Source organism: Accipiter gentilis, chromosome 29 (genome assembly GCF_929443795.1).
Source record: "Accipiter gentilis chromosome 29, bAccGen1.1, whole genome shotgun sequence".
NCBI classification, from domain to species: Eukaryota; Metazoa; Chordata; class Aves; order Accipitriformes; family Accipitridae; genus Astur; species Astur gentilis.
Genome location: NC_064908.1, coordinates 7,357,547 through 7,373,850, shown reverse-complemented (window position 1 = coordinate 7,373,850; position 16,304 = coordinate 7,357,547). Strand labels below are relative to the sequence as shown.

The 16,304-nt window shown below is 59.5% G+C and overlaps 1 protein-coding gene across 10 annotated transcripts in view; it reads left to right on the top strand.

Annotated features, from left to right (window-relative positions):
* The window catches only part of NAV1 (neuron navigator 1), a 78,471-nt gene extending 65,781 nt beyond the window's left edge, over positions 1 to 12,690 (top strand). For 6 of the 10 annotated variants that reach the window (XM_049831804.1, XM_049831801.1, XM_049831795.1 and 3 more), the window contains 19 exons: positions 406 to 458; positions 625 to 648; positions 742 to 819; positions 1,024 to 1,107; positions 1,290 to 1,401; positions 2,061 to 2,182; positions 4,049 to 4,245; positions 4,349 to 4,511; positions 4,651 to 4,825; positions 5,046 to 5,143; positions 5,270 to 5,365; positions 5,532 to 5,691; positions 5,791 to 6,026; positions 6,134 to 6,288; positions 6,494 to 6,565; positions 6,856 to 7,052; positions 7,585 to 7,703; positions 7,952 to 8,149; positions 8,760 to 12,690. In XM_049831804.1, the coding sequence (XP_049687761.1) occupies positions 406 to 458; positions 625 to 648; positions 742 to 819; positions 1,024 to 1,107; positions 1,290 to 1,401; positions 2,061 to 2,182; positions 4,049 to 4,245; positions 4,349 to 4,511; positions 4,651 to 4,825; positions 5,046 to 5,143; positions 5,270 to 5,365; positions 5,532 to 5,691; positions 5,791 to 6,026; positions 6,134 to 6,288; positions 6,494 to 6,565; positions 6,856 to 7,052; positions 7,585 to 7,703; positions 7,952 to 8,149; positions 8,760 to 8,855 (2,435 nt within the window). In that variant the 3' untranslated portion in view covers positions 8,856 to 12,690. The remainder of the gene's footprint in view (positions 1 to 405; positions 459 to 624; positions 649 to 741; positions 820 to 1,023; positions 1,108 to 1,289; positions 1,402 to 2,060; positions 2,183 to 4,048; positions 4,246 to 4,348; positions 4,512 to 4,650; positions 4,826 to 5,045; positions 5,144 to 5,269; positions 5,366 to 5,531; positions 5,692 to 5,790; positions 6,027 to 6,133; positions 6,289 to 6,493; positions 6,566 to 6,855; positions 7,053 to 7,584; positions 7,704 to 7,951; positions 8,150 to 8,759) is intronic. The other 4 variants (XM_049831802.1, XM_049831799.1, XM_049831803.1 and 1 more) reach the window with 2 other exon arrangements.
* The last annotated feature ends 3,614 nt before the right edge of the window (positions 12,691 to 16,304 follow it).

Genomic DNA, 16,304 nt, shown 5'->3' with positions numbered 1-16,304 from the left:
TGTACCCCTCTGTGCTGGCATCTGCCCTGAGCCATAGCCTGCCCTGACCCGTGTGGGTGCCTGGTGTCCCTGGATTGGCCCCAGGGTGTTGTGACGCTGGGGAGGCAGGGATCCAGGCAGCCAGGGAGGGTGGCAGAGCCCCCAGGCTCAGCCAGAGAGGAGAGATGAAGGGTGCTCGCCACGCCCTGCTGCATGCCACATGCCCGGGAAGGTCACCAGCCATGCACTGAGAAACGGGCAGTGCTGAGCAGCTGCTGTCCCACCTTCTGCCTCCCCTGCCCCACCGTAGAGTCCCCCTCCACTGGGAGCTCCGTCCCCTGCACCCTGCTATGCCCTGCACCTGCAGCCCTTGGGGGTGCTACTGGCCAGGGGCACCCTGACATGCTGGGTTTTATTCTGTTGCAGTTCATGGATCGGTGCTGTCCCTGGCCTCGAGCGCATCCTCCACCTACTCCTCCGTAAGAGCTGCCTCCGTGCTGCGCTGCTTTGTGCATGGCTGGGGGGGCCCGGGTGGGAACGAGGGGGGCTCTGTGCATGCCTCTGCCTCGCGCTGAGCCTGTCTGTGCCTCTCTGCCCTCCTGACTGCCTGCCTCTGTCTGTCTCTCTCTGCTCTCGCACTGCCAGGCTGAGGAGAAGATGCAGTCTGAGGTGAGCCTGCACTCTCTGCTCGTCACCCACACCTGCCACCATAGCAAGGGTGAGCACCTGACCCCTCTCACTCCCTCCGCTCTCTTCTCACAGCAAATCCGCAAGCTGCGCCGTGAGCTGGAGTCCTCGCAGGAGAAGGTGGCCACGCTGACATCCCAGCTATCTGCTAATGTGAGTCCCCATGGGAGCCACTGCCCGCTGCAGGACACGCTGCTCTGTCTCTGCAGTGCCTGGGGCTGGTGCTGGCCTGCGCCCACAAGAGCCTTGATTTTCCCCTCTCCAGTCTCTTGAATCCCACTCCTGGCAGCAGGTGCTCACCCAGACATGGGTGCCTGCCCAGGCGTGGGTGCTCATCTGTTTCTCCACTTCTCTCAGGCCAACTTGGTAGCAGCTTTTGAGCAGAGCCTGGTGAGCATGACGTCCCGTCTGCGGCATTTGGCCGAGACCGCTGAGGAGAAGGTGGGTGCTGTCAGTGCCGAGTGGGCGTTGGCGGGCACTGATGGTTCAGGAGGGTGTTCGTGGGGCTGAGGGATGCTGGACTTGGGTGAACCTGCTGCGGCACTGCCCACCCCACGGGTGCTCTCAGGGTGGGCGCTGCGCTATCAGGATGCACTCTATACCTCCTGGCTCTGCTCCCCTAGGACACAGAGCTGCTGGACCTGCGAGAGACCATCGACTTCCTGAAGAAGAAGAACTCGGAGGCCCAAGCTGTGATCCAGGGTGCCCTGAACGGCACTGATGTCACTCCCAAAGGTGAGATATGGTGCTGCAGCCCCTGACCACAGGGATGCAGCTTTTCCTGAGCTACTTGCCCAAAACAGCTGGGTTGCTCCTGCCCGGGGCTGGCATAGAGCCCTAGGGCACACCTCGCTCACGTAAAGCGTTCACATGGGAGGCAGCTTCCCTCACGCAGCAGCTCTTCCCCACCTGGGACTCCTGAGCATCAGAAGCCAGGGTCAAGCAGCCAGAGCTGTCACTGCAGGAGGTCTCAGTGCTGGTGTGTGGGGGGAAACGGGATGGTCATCCTCCCTGGGACACCTCCTCACTGGGCCCTTTGCCAACAGCCCAGTTTTGGCTGCTGATCTTGGCTTTGTTCCCATGAGTGCTGTTTCTAGCCCCGAAACCCCAGTGTGAGTGCAAGGCACTGGCAGGAAGGTGGCATGGGATGAGCAGAACAATGTATGCTCTGGGCATCTCCCTGGGGTTTGAGGTCACTGTCCAGAATGGCAGTGCCCGTGTGGTGTCTGAGCCCCGTGTCATCTTACGAGGTAGCTCCGAGAGCTCAGAAGGTGTTTGGGTGGGAGAAGGGAAGAGGTGCAGGGAGGAGAGTGCGGGTTGCTCTGGCATTGGGGCAGACACAGTTTGCTCATATCTCCTTTTCTGATCTTTTCCACTTCTTTTGCTGGCCCCAGAGCTACGCATCAAACGGCAGAACTCTTCTGACAGTATCTCCAGCCTCAACAGCATCACCAGCCACTCCAGCATCGGCAGCAGCAAGGACGCTGATGCCAAGAAGAAGAAGAAGAAGAGCTGGGTGGGTTGAATGGGGCGCTGGGAGGAGGAGTGGGGCTTGGGGAGCCACTGGCAGGGTCTGGCCAGGGTCAGCCCCGTGAGCCAGCTGCTCTTGGTCTACCTTGGCATTGTGGTGTTGGTCCACTCTGTCCCCTGGGGACAGCACTGGTAAGGAGCGTGTAGCAGCTATGGATTTGTGTCTTGACATGTTGGCCAGGACTTCTCCAGCCCCTCTGGGAGCATTCCGGCCCTGGTCCTGCACGCCTGCTTCCTTGTTTTTTCCCCACATCTTCCTTCCGCCCACAGAGGCTCTGGCAGTGCGGGGGGGCCAGACACCTCAGCCAGGCAGCCCCTTCCCTGCACCAAGCAGCTCTGCTGGACACGCAATTAAGTCTTGCTTTGTTTTGTTTCTCTCCCCCTATGCTGACCTCAATCCTTTTTTTCCAGGTGTATGAGGTAAGTCCTATGCTGTTCCCTCCACCCCATGCTGTGCCCAGCCAGGGCCCTCGCTCCATTTTGCGGGACGGTGCTCATAACACTACCCATTCCATCCATCCCACTGGCACTAACCCCCAGCACGGGCCATCCCAGGGCCCCCAGCCAGGCTGTGTGCACCTTGGCTGCTTCCTTTAATGTTAAGGCCAAAGCAAGCACCCACATGGAGGGGCTGAACTGCCCCAGACGACCCTGAGGCAGCAGGAAGGGCTCGGATGGGGACCTGTGCCATGGATGGTGACAGTCCTCTTCTTGCCCGGGGAAGATGGGCATTCTCCTGAGTGCTTGTAGCCAGATCTTCTGGGATGGGGACCTCACTGTAGCCCTGCCTGTGGCACTGGGGTGTGGTGCTGCCCATGTCTGCATTGCCACGGCTGGCCTGATGTGACCCCAAATGGCTCTGTCCCTGTCAGGACCCATGTGGGTCCCAGTGCACCTTTGCTGTCCTGCCATCAGCAGAGCCTGACACCCACCTGTTTTTTTATGCTGAAAGGCAATACTTGATTTTGGGGATACACCAGACCAGCCTGCCTGGTGCCTGTGGGAGTTGCGCTGGATCCTGTCTGTTCTCCATCCTGTCTTCCTCCCACCTCCCCTCGGACCAGGCCCTGGCCCTCCAGGGGACACAGTGTGAGCCCGGGGTACTTGTCCTGCTGTTGTCTCGCAGGCTGGTGGTTCATAAATGGGACCCAGTCCCAGTTTGGCCCCTGCGCAGTGTCCATTCCTCCTCCCTGGCCTTGGCACGCTGCTCACCCGCCCACTACTCTGTGTGTGCTGTGTGCATGCTGCATGCCCAGCTGGGACCCCGGGTGACATCTCACGGAGGGCTGGCTGGCCCTCTGCATTTCCAGGGTGACCCCACAGGGCAGAGGGGGGTGTGGGGCTGAAATTGTCCCCTTACACCAGGATACCAGCTCTTCAGTGGCTGGAGGAAGGGATGTCCTCCTAAATGCCACTTGCTGGGATGACTGTGGTGGGCTGAATGTGAGGATGGGGTCAGCCCTTCCTGATGGACCAGGGTGCTGGTGCAGTGCCTGAACGCCCTGATGTGGGTGCTGGCAGGGGGCAGGGCTGGGTAAAGCCTGGCCAGGACAATGAGTCCCACTGTGTGGGGCTGTTTGGTGCCATCCAGGCTGGGGCTGGAATGTTGCACAAAGGGCTGCATGCCCTGATCTGTCAGCTGTGCCAGCAGAGCAGGGTCAGGCCGGTGCCTTCCCTGGGGCAGTGGTAGGGTACACTGCTGCCTCAGTGATGGATATGGTGTTACTGCTCCCAGCTCATATTGTCTGTGGGTCCTGGGCAGACAGGGGCTCTGGGGCAGGACTGGGCCAGGTCTCTGCTTGCAAGGCTGCACTGTTGGTCTGTCCCTAATGAGCGTTCCTGTATCCTGTAGCTACGCAGCTCCTTCAACAAGGCCTTCAGCATCAAGAAGGGACCCAAATCGGCCTCATCCTACTCGGACATAGAGGAGATCGCCACACCGGACTCATCGGCCCCCTCCTCTCCCAAGCTGCAGCACGGTTCCACAGAGACTGCCTCGCCTTCCATCAAATCCTCCACATCCTCCTCTGTGGGCATTGACACAGCTGAGTACGTGGGGCCAGGGCAGGTGGCACGGGGTGGGGAGGTCTGGTCATGAGGGCTGCAGACTTCTGCCCTGGATGCGTGCAAGACTGTCTCTCCCTTGGCCCAGGCTCTTCCAGGCCCACGGTGAGGGTGAGCCGGAGAAGAAGGAGGTGTCAGAGCTGCGGTCAGAGCTGTGGGAGAAGGAGATGAAGCTGACGGACATCCGTCTGGAGGCCCTCAACTCAGCCCACCAGCTGGAGCAGCTGCGGGAGACCATGCACAACATGCAGGTGAGGACTACTGCCAGAAGTCTGGCTGGCTCTGAGGATCTGGGTGGCCACAGTCCCTGTGCCCCCACAGCTGTGCTGCAGCCCTGGGATGCTGCCAGCATCAGCTCCTCACCCTGTGCCTTAACTGGTTCTCCCCCAGCTGGAGGTGGATCTCCTGAAGGCTGAGAACGACCGGCTCAAAGTGGCTCCGGGACCATCGGCAGTGCCAGGTTCCGTTCCCAGCCATGTCACGAGCACGTCTGCCTCTTCTTCACCGCGGCGCTCCCTGGGTCTCACCCTTGGCCACGCTTTCAGCCCCAGCCTGGGGGATGCAGGTAGGGTTGACGGAGCTGCTGGCAGATGGGGAAGGGCTGGGACAGACAACGTGTATGTGGTGGGAATGTGCTGATGCTCACCTGGATATAGCTGTGTATGGGGATCTGTCGTGCCGCCAGTGCCATGATCAGCCGCAGCAAGATTTGGCTCAAGCTGGGCACGGTCAGGCCCGGTGGCTTGGCTCTCCCTGCTGGCACAGCCTCACTGCTCCGTCTCTAGATGTGTCCCCCATGGACGCTGTCAGCGCTGGCACCCAGAAAGACGAGCTGACACTGAGGATTGTGGTGCGCATGCCACCCCAGCACATCATCAAGGGGGTAAGTGTGGGCTGTATGGTGACCCTGACCTGTCCCAGTGCCATGGCCCTGGACAAGGGGCAGAGAATGCCTCTCTGGGGCTGGATGCAGTGCCGTAACTCTGCATACCTCTGCCTTGGCTTCTAGGACCTCAAGCAGCAGGAGTTTTTCCTGGGCTGGACCAAGGTGAGCGGGAAGGTGGACTGGAAGATGCTGGATGAGGCTGTCTGCCAAGTCTTCAAGGTAGGAGTGTGAGGACCCCTCTTTTGAGAGCCATCCTTTTACACTACTCCACCATGCCTGATGCTCCCTGGCCCAGGTCCTTACCAGGGTCTCCTGGGGCTGCTGAGCACTGCTTGCTCCCTGCCAGCTGTCGGGGGCACTGACAGTCCTGTCCTTATCCATGTAGGATTACATCACCAAGATGGATCCTGCTTCCACGCTGGGGCTCAGTACTGAGTCTGTCTATGGCTACAGTATCAGCCACATCAAGCGGGTCCTGGACACAGAACCGCCAGAGCTGCCACTGTGCCGCCGGGGCCTGACCAGCATTGCTGTGACTCTCAAAGGTCAGTGTAGTGGAGAAGCTCCATCACTGTCCCATCTTCCCTCTGTCTCATGGTGTCGCAGGCTGTGAGCAGGACCCTCACCCCTCCCCTTGCCTGCAGGCTTGAAGGAGAAGTGTGTGGACAGCCTAGTGTTTGAGACGCTCATCCCCAAGCCCATGATGCAGCATTATATCAGCCTCCTGCTGAAGCACCGGCGGCTCATCCTCTCGGGACCCAGTGGCACAGGCAAGACCTACCTGACCAACCGCCTGGCTGAGTACCTCGTGGAGCGCTCAGGTCGGGATGTCACCGAGGGCATTGTCAGCACCTTCAACATGCACCAGCAGTCCTGCAAGGTGAGACCACACAGCAGCCTGAAGTGTCCCTGTTGGTACTGGTGCTGCAGTCCCTGTTGGCAGCCATGCCATGGCCCCACATGTGACACCTGGCCCATTCATTGCAGGACCTGCAACTGTACCTCTCCAACCTGGCCAACCAGATCGACCGGGAGACAGGCACGGCAGACGTGCCACTGGTGATCCTCCTGGACGACCTCAGCGAGGCGGGCTCCATCAGCGAGCTTGTCAATGGCGCGCTCACCTGCAAGTACCACAAATGGTGAGAGCCCAACTGCCCCCTCCTCCGGCGCAGTCTCCCAGGCACACACATGCTCCCCACTGCTTTTGGCAAGATCCCTGGGCTCGTGAACATGAGGCTGCATGGCTGTGCATGTCTACTCTGCTCAGATCTGCTCTGCTGTGGGTGGGGGTGATGCAGGGTGCTTTCTTTTCATGGATCCTGTCTCTGTCTGTCACTCACTCAGCCCCTACATCATTGGGACCACCAACCAGCCTGTGAAGATGACCCCAAACCATGGCCTCCATCTCAGCTTCAGGTGGGAACCGTAACATCCCTAGGGAACATCCCTGTGGGGCTGGGGAGGGGAGCATAGGCCATCACTCCTGCCCATGGGCAGTCCACAGGATGGGGACACATCCTGTGATTGGGGACCCTGATGAGTACCAAGGACCGAGCCCCAGCCCTGTCCTTGCCATCCCAGAAGGACCTGATGCCCCAACCTTGGGCACATGCAGTGTGGGGGTGCTAGGAGGTCCCCTGAGGGTACTGGGGAATAGGGCAGCTTGTGTGGAGACCCAGCCCTGAACACCTGAGTCTTTCCCCCAGGATGCTGACTTTCTCGAACAATGTAGAGCCAGCCAACGGCTTTCTGGTCCGCTACCTGCGGCGGAAGCTGCTGGAGTCAGACACAGACATCAATGCCAATAAGGAGGAGCTGCTGCGTGTACTGGATTGGGTGCCCAAGCTTTGGTACCACTTGCACACCTTCCTGGAGAAACACAGCACCTCTGACTTCCTCATCGGTACGGCCTTACTGCGCACCTCCCTCCTCTACCTTGGGCTGCTGGGAGTGCCCAGGGACAGGGGCAAAACCCTCCCAAAGGAGCCTGGGGAGCTGACGTGCTGCCCCGTGTCTCCCAGTCCCACACAACCAAAAGCCGGTGGGCAATGCGCACAAATGTTGCTTTTGCCTGGGTGGCATTTATTCCCATGCCCTATGGGAGCTGTCACCATGGTGTCAGCCAAGGCTGCTCGTCTTACGGGCATCCTTTGTTGGGCACAGAAGAGCCATGTTTTCCCAGGCAGGTCTACCTTTGCCTCACCATGATTTTGGGGGGTAGACTAAACATAGCAGCCCCATTCTTTGCTTGATAGCTTGCTTTTTGCCTATGTGTGTCAGGTTGATGCTGCCTGGGCGATGCTCCCAGGAGGTGGTTGGGCCCAGGGCACGCTGTGCAGCCAGGGTTGCCTGTCTTGGTGCTCTGCTGCCACAGAGCCAGTGACTGAAGTAGGGGGACCCAGCTCGCATTTTCACTCTCTGCCTTCCACCCACAGGTCCCTGCTTCTTCCTGTCCTGCCCCATTGGAATTGAGGATTTCCGGACTTGGTTCATTGACCTGTGGAACAACTCCATCATCCCTTACCTGCAAGAGGGGGCAAAAGATGGGCTCAAGGTACCCAGAGCTGCCTGGCACATGGGGATGCAAGCCAGTGGTGCTTGGGGACATGCTGATGCAGCAGTCTAACAGGATGGGGAGAGGGGAGGTGCTGGGATTTTGGGCACAGGTGGCATCTCTGTCAGTCCCTGGCCTGCCCTGTGGCTGCAGCAGGACATAGCACTGTCCTGGGGCGGCTCAGGGTGTGACGTTGCCAGCTCTGGCATATGGTAAAGAGGGGGCTGCTGATTGCTCCCTGCCTGCAGGTCCATGGGCAGAAGGCAGCCTGGGAGGACCCTGTGGAGTGGGTGCGGGACACCCTGCCCTGGCCATCAGCGCAGCAGGACCAGTCCAAGCTGTACCACCTGCCCCCACCCACTATTGGGCCCCACAGCACCGTTTCCCCTCCCGAGGAGCGCACCGTCAAAGACACGACACCCAGCTCCCTGGACTCAGACCCTCTGGTATGGCCCTGCTGTGCTGCGCACCGGGAGGTTGGCCAGGTTGGGCTGGTGGAGAGGGGAGAGCAAGGTGGAGCTTCACTCTCCTAGTTATTTTTCAGTGTAAAAAGCCTGATTTGGGGATGCAGAAACATTTTGCACTCCTGGGAGGAGTGGTGGATGCGGGATGGTGGCGCTGGCAGGCTGCAACACCCAGGCACATTGTGATGTGCCAGTGAATGGGCACGGCGTGGCGCTCCACGAGGCATCACGTCCACACATGCAGGCACATGCAGACTGGGGCTTTCATGTACATGTCCTGGTGTGTCACCTGGAGAGGCTGCTAGCAGACAGCAGGCTGCCACGGATGATGCCAGCTGATGTGCCAGAGCCTGTCCCTCCACACTGCTTTGGCATGCTTAGCCTTGAGCATCCCAGCTGTGCCCAAGGCCAGATCCTGATGACAGGGAGGGATTTTGCAGCATCTCTGGGCTTTGCGTTACTCTCTAAGGAGCTGCTTGGGGTGGCTGATTTGTATGGGAGGGCATGGAGGGCCAAGTGGCCTTGGCCTCCCCAGGGCATCCATGGACCTCTCATCCCCCTTGGGCTTGGTGCCACGCTCCTTTCCCCACAGATGGCCATGCTGCTGAAGCTCCAGGAAGCCGCCAACTACATTGAGTCTCCGGACCGCGAGACCATGGTGGATCCCGACCTGCAGTCGACTCTGTGAGGCCCGGACATGCCGGCCCAGGCGGAGGGGAGCTGCCGCCAGGCACCGCTCCCGCCAGGCTGCTCTCCTTTTCCTTTGGCGTCCCGGAGTGCAGGGCTGGCGAGTGAGCGGAGAGGAACTGGGGCTCCGGCACATCCCAGTGGAGCATGGGGAAGCTCGGCCCATCTGTGGGAGAGCGTGAGGTGCCATCTCCCCTCCTGACCCTGGGGGTAGGAGAATCCTGGTTTCTCTTCTTGGGTTTTTTTTTTTTTTTCTGTCTCTATTGCAAACTCTCGGGCTTTGGGGCCAGGGCGACTGATGTGGCTGAGGCCCGGCTCCCGGGAGCCACAGGAAGGCCTCTGCGTGGGGCAGGGACCCCGTGGGAGCCACCTGGGCCAAAGCTGGGGGCCGCAGGAGGAGCGTGTGGCTGCAGGATGAGAGTGTGGGCGTGAGGGTCTCCAGCTCCCTCTCCACCCAGCCAGGTATATCCAAGGGCAGGCGACGAGGGAGCCACTGCTGTGGGAAGCGCTGGCCGAGGAGGAGTGCGGCTCTCGCCCCTGTCTTTGTACGTTCCCTGTTTCACCTGCATGGCAGCCGCTGTGACCAGGACAGCCCAATAAACCCTGCTTTGGTTATTTTATTTTGTTCCCCCTCCCCCCCCCCCCCCCCCCCCCCCCTTTTCCTTTGGCTGAGTCCAGACTTCACTTTGGTCCCTTTTTTGTTCTGGTTCTTCACTCTCCTGGCCTGGAGCCCGTGGCCCGGTGCCCACTGCCTGCTTCCCTGTAAGCAGCACCCTTTCCCTTTGGTTTCTTTTGCAGCTGTTGGTTCCACCACTCAAACCACCTCTGTCATGAAACTGGTGCTCACTGGACGATCTCCAGTCCCTGAACCCACCTTCTGGGGCCTCACAGCTTGGCTGAGAGGGGACTTGGCAGCCGGTGGCAGCAGGATGCTCTCAGAGCAGCCCCTCACCTGGTGGCTCCCCCATCCCCAGAAGCACCAAGGCAGGGTCTGGCCTTGGGGCTGGGGTCTCCGACCAGGTCAGCATGCTATGGGGCACCCCCCTCTGAGGATGCTGAGGCCTGGGCATGGGGAGGGTGCTGCTGCCCTATCCCTGGGCAGCTGGATGCCTGCTCTGTCCCCTCAGTGCTGGGAGGCATGACCTGCTCAATGTCACCATGGTGTAATTGCTGCCAGGCCTGGGGGTGCAGGTTGGTGAGCCACGCCTGGGGGTAGTCTCCATGCTGCTGGCTCCCCAAGGCCCTGTACCTTCCTGCGCCCTATGGCCTGGGAGGGTCTTGCTGTGCCCCATGTCGGTGCTCTGGGGACAGCTAGGGCTGCCCTGTGTCCTCTTAGCCCTACCGTGCAATGCCACAGGCAAGGCTCCTGGCACGGAGGGGATCAGCCCCGGTGCTGCCACGGTGCCTTAATCTTCGGCCGTGCAGGAAGGGGGCACATGGGTCTTGGGTTAGCGCTGTCAGCCTGCTCCAGCTGCAGTGTCCTATGCCTGTCCCCAAAACCAGCTTGGCTGGGATGGTACAGGGGTGCTGGCACTGGCCTGAGCATGGCCAAGCTGGGGCTGCTGCCTTGAGCACCTCTCGGCTGCCTGTCCCCAAGCATGGCTGCAGTGTGCTCTGCTGGGCCAGCACCTCCCTCCCTGAGCCCACCTGGGCTCTCTGGCCTGCCTGCTCTTCTCTGCTGCCATCCAGCTCAGTTCCCGCACTCAGCTGGGGCCCCGGAGAGCCTTTTGGGGAGAGGTGACCCCAGGGCCATGTCTGCTGAGCCCTGCCAGTCTGGGGGCTAGGCAGCCTCAGCCCCATCCTGTGCCACGGCTGGTGTGGCCTTCAGGGACGCCTCACAACCCTCCAAAACGGGCATCTCCTCCACCGCCTGGCCTTGCCGCCAGTGCCGCTCAGAGGCACCCGCCACCTCTGCCCTTGGTGCTCTCTCGGCCGGTGCATCTTGCCTTGCTGCCCGGCGCATCCTGGCTGTGGCGCGTGCGCCCTGTGGTGCTCACTTCTCTGTCTGTCCGACAGCCTCCCCGCCGTCTCCCCACTGCCACCCGGGGCCGGCCAGCCTGGCCTCTTTGCACAGGGATGTCCCTCCCCACGCTGGCTTGGACGCTAGGGCTTTCTCTTTGCCTTCTTTTGTGTTGCCACCGTCGGCTAAGGACTTGCTGTAAATAGATCTGTAGTCGAATGCCCTGCGTGAGTTGGTGGGGCTTGGCCCTGTGCCTCTTTCCTTTTTTTTTTCTTTTTTTTTTTTTTTTTTTTTGTACTCTGTGATAACTGTGCTGTGCTGACTTCTTTTCTGATTGTATGAGACACCGGCTCAGCAGCTGCTCGAGGCCAGCAGTGGGGACCCAGCTCTCCCCTCCAGCCCCTCTTGTCCTCCTTAGGGTCCTGTTGCCCAGGGCAGGAAAGGGCATGATGCATGCACCTTTGGGGCTGCTCCATGCCTGGGCAATGCTGTGCTTGGGTACCCTGAGGAGTCCTGTGGGTGGAGAGGGCTCACGCACCCCTCACATCGCATGGCCTGCAGGCAGCCTTGACTGGGCCTGATTTTCTTTTCTGACACCCCCAGGGAGCCACTAAAACGTTGACCAAACTGTCCCTGTCACTGGCTTGCTTGGGGCTCCGTTGCTGGGCATCCCCCAGCCTGGTTCCTGCAAGTTTGCCCCATCCTTCCCCGGTGCAGGGTTGCCCATTGCCCTGTAACCTCAGCCGGGGCATGCTGGAGGCAAGTGGCACACTGCCGTGTAAATCAGGAGGAATCCTCATGGGGAATAGGAAGGGCGAGGGCTATGCTAGCAGGTGTGCCCTGGGCTGGTGCATGGTGGGGGGCTTTTGCTGGGCTTACCTAGCTGGAGGGGATGGGCCCTGATGGGTTCCTCCTGGCTTGCGCCAAGCACCCCATGTCCCCAAGCGTGGCAGCTGTCTGGGGGGCCTGGGGACTGGGTGTCCCCCAGTGCTGCCAGTGTCTGTGGGCTGACCCCCTCTGTCCCCAGAGGGACGGGTCCAAGGTTTGCACTAACTTGTCCCTGTGCTACCCCCCCAAAGGTGCCTGCTGCCCCCAATCGTGGCCATCACCCCCCAAAGGTGCCCATCACCCCCCAAGGGTGCCTGTCACCTCCAATGGTGCCTGCTGCCCCCAAGGGTTCCTGCCACCTCCAAAGGTGCAGGTTGCCCCCAAAGGTGCCCGTGGCCCCTGGGAATGCCAGGAGCCCTCCTGAGGGGCTGGAGCTGGGAGACACCAGCGCCTCACCCTCCTGCCCCCTCGAGCTGCTGCCGCCCGGCGGCCTGAAACCTTACAATTTTAGCTTTTTTCTATTAAAAACAAACAACCTTTTTTTAATTAAATAAAGGACGAAATGGACAAATTCCTGTTTTAGATGATCTGTGTAATTGACTGGGTTTTGTGTTTCTTAACTGCATGGTATTCCTGCCGAGGGGTTTTATAGCACTTTTTAAATTTCTCTTTAAGATTTTGGTCCAGATTTCTACTGCTCTCGCCTGTCTGTCTTTGCTTTTTCCTTGCATCCTCCAAGTTTGTAAACTTGCTCCATTTTATACCTGATGTTGAGACCCAACCCCACATTGTACATAGCTGCGGGAACAATCATAGGGAACAAACACCATCTGGACTCTTTCCACAATTAGTTGTTTTTACTTAAAAGAAATTTTAAAAGACGTATAAAAGGAAGCCAGGAAAAGGCTTGAGGATATTATGAAAGACAGAAACAAATCCAGCCCTGCACCAAGTCAGCTCCTGCTGCCCACGCTGCCCGCACCAACCGGCATGTCTCTTCTCGGTCGTCTGTCTAACACCATTGGATTCAATAAAGTTATCTCCTGTACCACCTGGCTGCTGGTCCTGTGTCCGGGAGACTGTGGGCCTGTCCCTGCGCCAGAGAGGGGTAGGACAGTTGTGCCTGTACCGCTGCACATCCACCCCTATCCTCTGTGGCCGAAATGCAGGAAGGGGGGCTTTGTAGAAATGTTCTGTGTTTGAAATCTGGGCTGTTTTGCAAGACGCTGAGAGTGGTTTTAGCAGTTGGGCACCCCTCTTCCAGGATTGCGCTCCTGTTAAGTCTGGAGTGTGCAGAAATGCTCCTGGTTTGAAATCCTGGCAGCTGCACAAGATACTGACATCAGGGAGTCCCTCTCATGGGGCAGGAAGGGTGTACCTGGGGTGTGCGGGGGGGGACACAAATGGGGGGCTTGGGGTGGGTGGGAATCCCCCTGGGCCCCTTTCACCTCACCAGGGCTGGTCCCCATCTCCCCTTTGAAAGGGACAGGGTGGTGACAGGTGCTGCCTCACATCTGCAGCACAGGGGGACAGGGTGTGGGACAGTGTCCATCAAGCAGCGGCGGGGTGCTCTGCCCTGCAGCGGGGGTAAGGACGAGGCTGCAGATACCAGCTGAGGGGAAGGGAGATCCCGGTCCTCCCCGGGGTGGCTCGAAAGCTATTTTCGACTCCGGAGAGCGATGCTGGAGTGGGGACAGATGCTCCAGGAGCTATCAAATAATCGCAGGATGGTGATGAGTTGTAACAGGCTGCAGTGGCGAATGCAAGGCCAGGAGAGGGCACTTCCCACCGGCTCCGTGCTCCCATCCAGAGGGTGAGTTCAAATAAGTTCATTACCCCGGTGGCTGCAACCCTGAACCTGGAGAGCGGGACCAGTTTTGGGGAGTCACGGCCCCTCATCCTCTGAGATGTGTCATGTGCATGCTCCCCAACCTGTGCTCGCTTTGTGGCCCTGTGCAGGCAGGAGAGCAGGCAGCAGCGCAGCAACAGCAGCAGAGTTCCATGCTGGGCCCTACGCATGGTGGCCCCACAGGGATTTCCAGCCTGACAGCCATGGGGCAGAGGCAGTGAGCAGGAGGAATCGGTACCCTGGCACGAGGGGATGCAGAAGGATGATGCTGATGCTTCAATTTAAGCCGGACGCCTGCGTTTGGGAAAACTCAGCTGCATGTTTCAAGGGTGACAGGCAGGGGAGGGTCCCGTCGGTTTGGGAAACAGCACCCATGGGCTCAGCGCTGTAGCTGGGATGTGGCCCCCATGCAGGGTCCCTTCCCCCACCTTCAGTAGCTGGTGGGAGCTCATGGGTGTCTCTGTGGTGCGGGGTGGCTGGTGGAGGGCTGGGAGGGCTGAGAAAGGGAGCTACAGGGCACCCTGCCCTCATGCAGGGCACAGGGACCCCAGTAGCACCTGGAGATGTTGGGTACAGCCACCATGTATGTACAGCACCCAGGATGTACAGCAGCACTGGCCGGGTACTGCACTGTGTGTACAACAGCGACAGGTGTGCAACTTCAACCATCAGGCACAGCATCCCTCAGGCACAGCGCCTGGCATATGCAGCAGCATCCCTGGGCTACAGCACCCAGCCTAGGTACAGCAGCACCCAGTGTAGATATAGCAGCGCCCAGCAGCTCCTCCCAAGGTGACCCACAACCTTTGTGCCAACAGCACCTCCCTCCCCAGGGAAATGCAGCCCTTTTTCATAGACCCACAGAACGGTTTTTGGTTGGAAGGGACCTTCAAAGACCACCTAGTCCAACCCCCCCGCCATGGGCAGGGACATCCTCCACTAGATCAGGTTCCTCAAAGCCCCATCCAGGGCTGGGCCATCCACAACCTCTCTGGGCAACCTATTCCAGTGCTTCACCACCCTCATTGTACAATATTTCTTCCCTCTGTCTAATCTAAACCCAAACCCACATTCTGTCAGTTTAAACCTCCCCCCTTGTCCCGTCACTACAGGCCTTGGTAAAAGGTCTCTCTTCATCTTTCTTATAAGCCCCTTTATATATGGAAAGGCTGCAGCAAGGTCTCCCCAGAGTCTTCACTTTTCCAGGCTGAACAATGCCAACTCTCTCAGCCTCTCTCCATAGCAGAGGTGTTCCAGCCCTCTGCTGAGTTCCATGATCTCCTCTGGACCTGCTCCAACAAGTCCATGTCTGTCTTGTGCTGGGGGCCCCAGAGCTGGATGCAGTGCTCCAGGTTGGGGGCTCAGGAGAGCAGAGTAGAGGGACAGAATCACCTCCCTCGACCTGCTGGCCACGCTTCTTTTGATAGAGTTGGCTTTTGGGGCTGCGAGTGCACATTGCTGGCTCATGTCCAATTAGTCACCCACCAGTATCCCCAAGGCTTTCTCTGCAGGGCTGTTCTCCCTCCCTCCCTCCCTCCACCCATCCATCCATCTATCCCTCAATCTGTTCTGATAGTGGGGATTGCCCTAACCCGGGTGCAGGACCTTGCACTCTGCCTTGTTGAACTTCATGGGCCCACTCTCCAGCCTGTCCAGGTCCCTCTGGGTAGCATCCCTTCCTGCAAGCGTATTGGCTGCACCACTCAGCTTGGTGTCATCCATAAACTTGCTAAGGGTGCACTTGCTGGCACTATGTCATTGATGAAGATATTAAATAGTATTGGTCCCTGTATGGACCCTTAAGGGACACCACTCATTACTGGCTTCCATTTGGACATTGAGACATTGACTGTAACTCGTTGGACGTGGCCATCCAGTCATGTTCCTTAACCATTGAGTGGTCCACCCATCAAACCCTTATCTCCAGTTTAGAGGCAATCCCATTTTTCGGGATGTGGGTGAGGTGCCACAGCCGCATTGCACCAGTGTCCAGAGGGTGCCTAGGGACCTGACATGTGCAGTGGCTTCAGGTGATGCAGCTCCCAGGTGGGCTGGGACCCCGGGGTCCCCCTCCCCGCTCCAGGCACCATCTCTCCTGACAGTGGCGCGTGTGGATCCCCCGGCCAAACCTTCCCTCCCCTCCAGCGCAATGGTGCTGGCCCGTGCCCACCGCTACCTTCAGCTGGAACAGCCTCTGCTGGTGTTGCCAAGCACGAATGCTGACAAACCTCTCTTAATTTAACTGATGGGCAGTGCCTGCTCATTAAAGCCAGTCTGTTGTGGCTCTGGGCCATTGTGGGGCCACGGGGACATCAGTCCCACTGAGAGCGGCTCTGGCTGGAGCAGCCTGTCACTTCTCACTGTGGCTCGGGTGGCTGAGCTGTGGCACTGGGACCCAGGTGCCACCAGAGTGGAGGTGGGGGACCCCCGGCTGGGGTGGGTTTGGGGTGAGCCCGCAAGGTCCCTGTCCCTTGCTCCTCTGCGGCGAGCAAGGGGTGCCCCAGGGTCCCTTCCCCACTTGAGACCCCACTGACAGGGATGGGAAACCCACAGCAAGGGCAAACTGGCTGCCACTGCCACCCTCTGCTCCCAACCTGGGCTCCTCAGTTGAATCCCATCAGCTTTTTCTTGCTGTTTTGGCCGCAAATTCAAAGCCAGGTTCCTAGGAGCCCTCTGGATCTGGGGGCAGCACAGTGTGAGGAGGCGGGCCTGAGGTTGCCCCGATGAGGGGTGCCTGACGGGTGTGAGGTGATGGCTGTGGGGTGAGGGATGAGGGTGCCTGGGGTGAGGTGGCGGGCGTGAGGTCGCCCCGA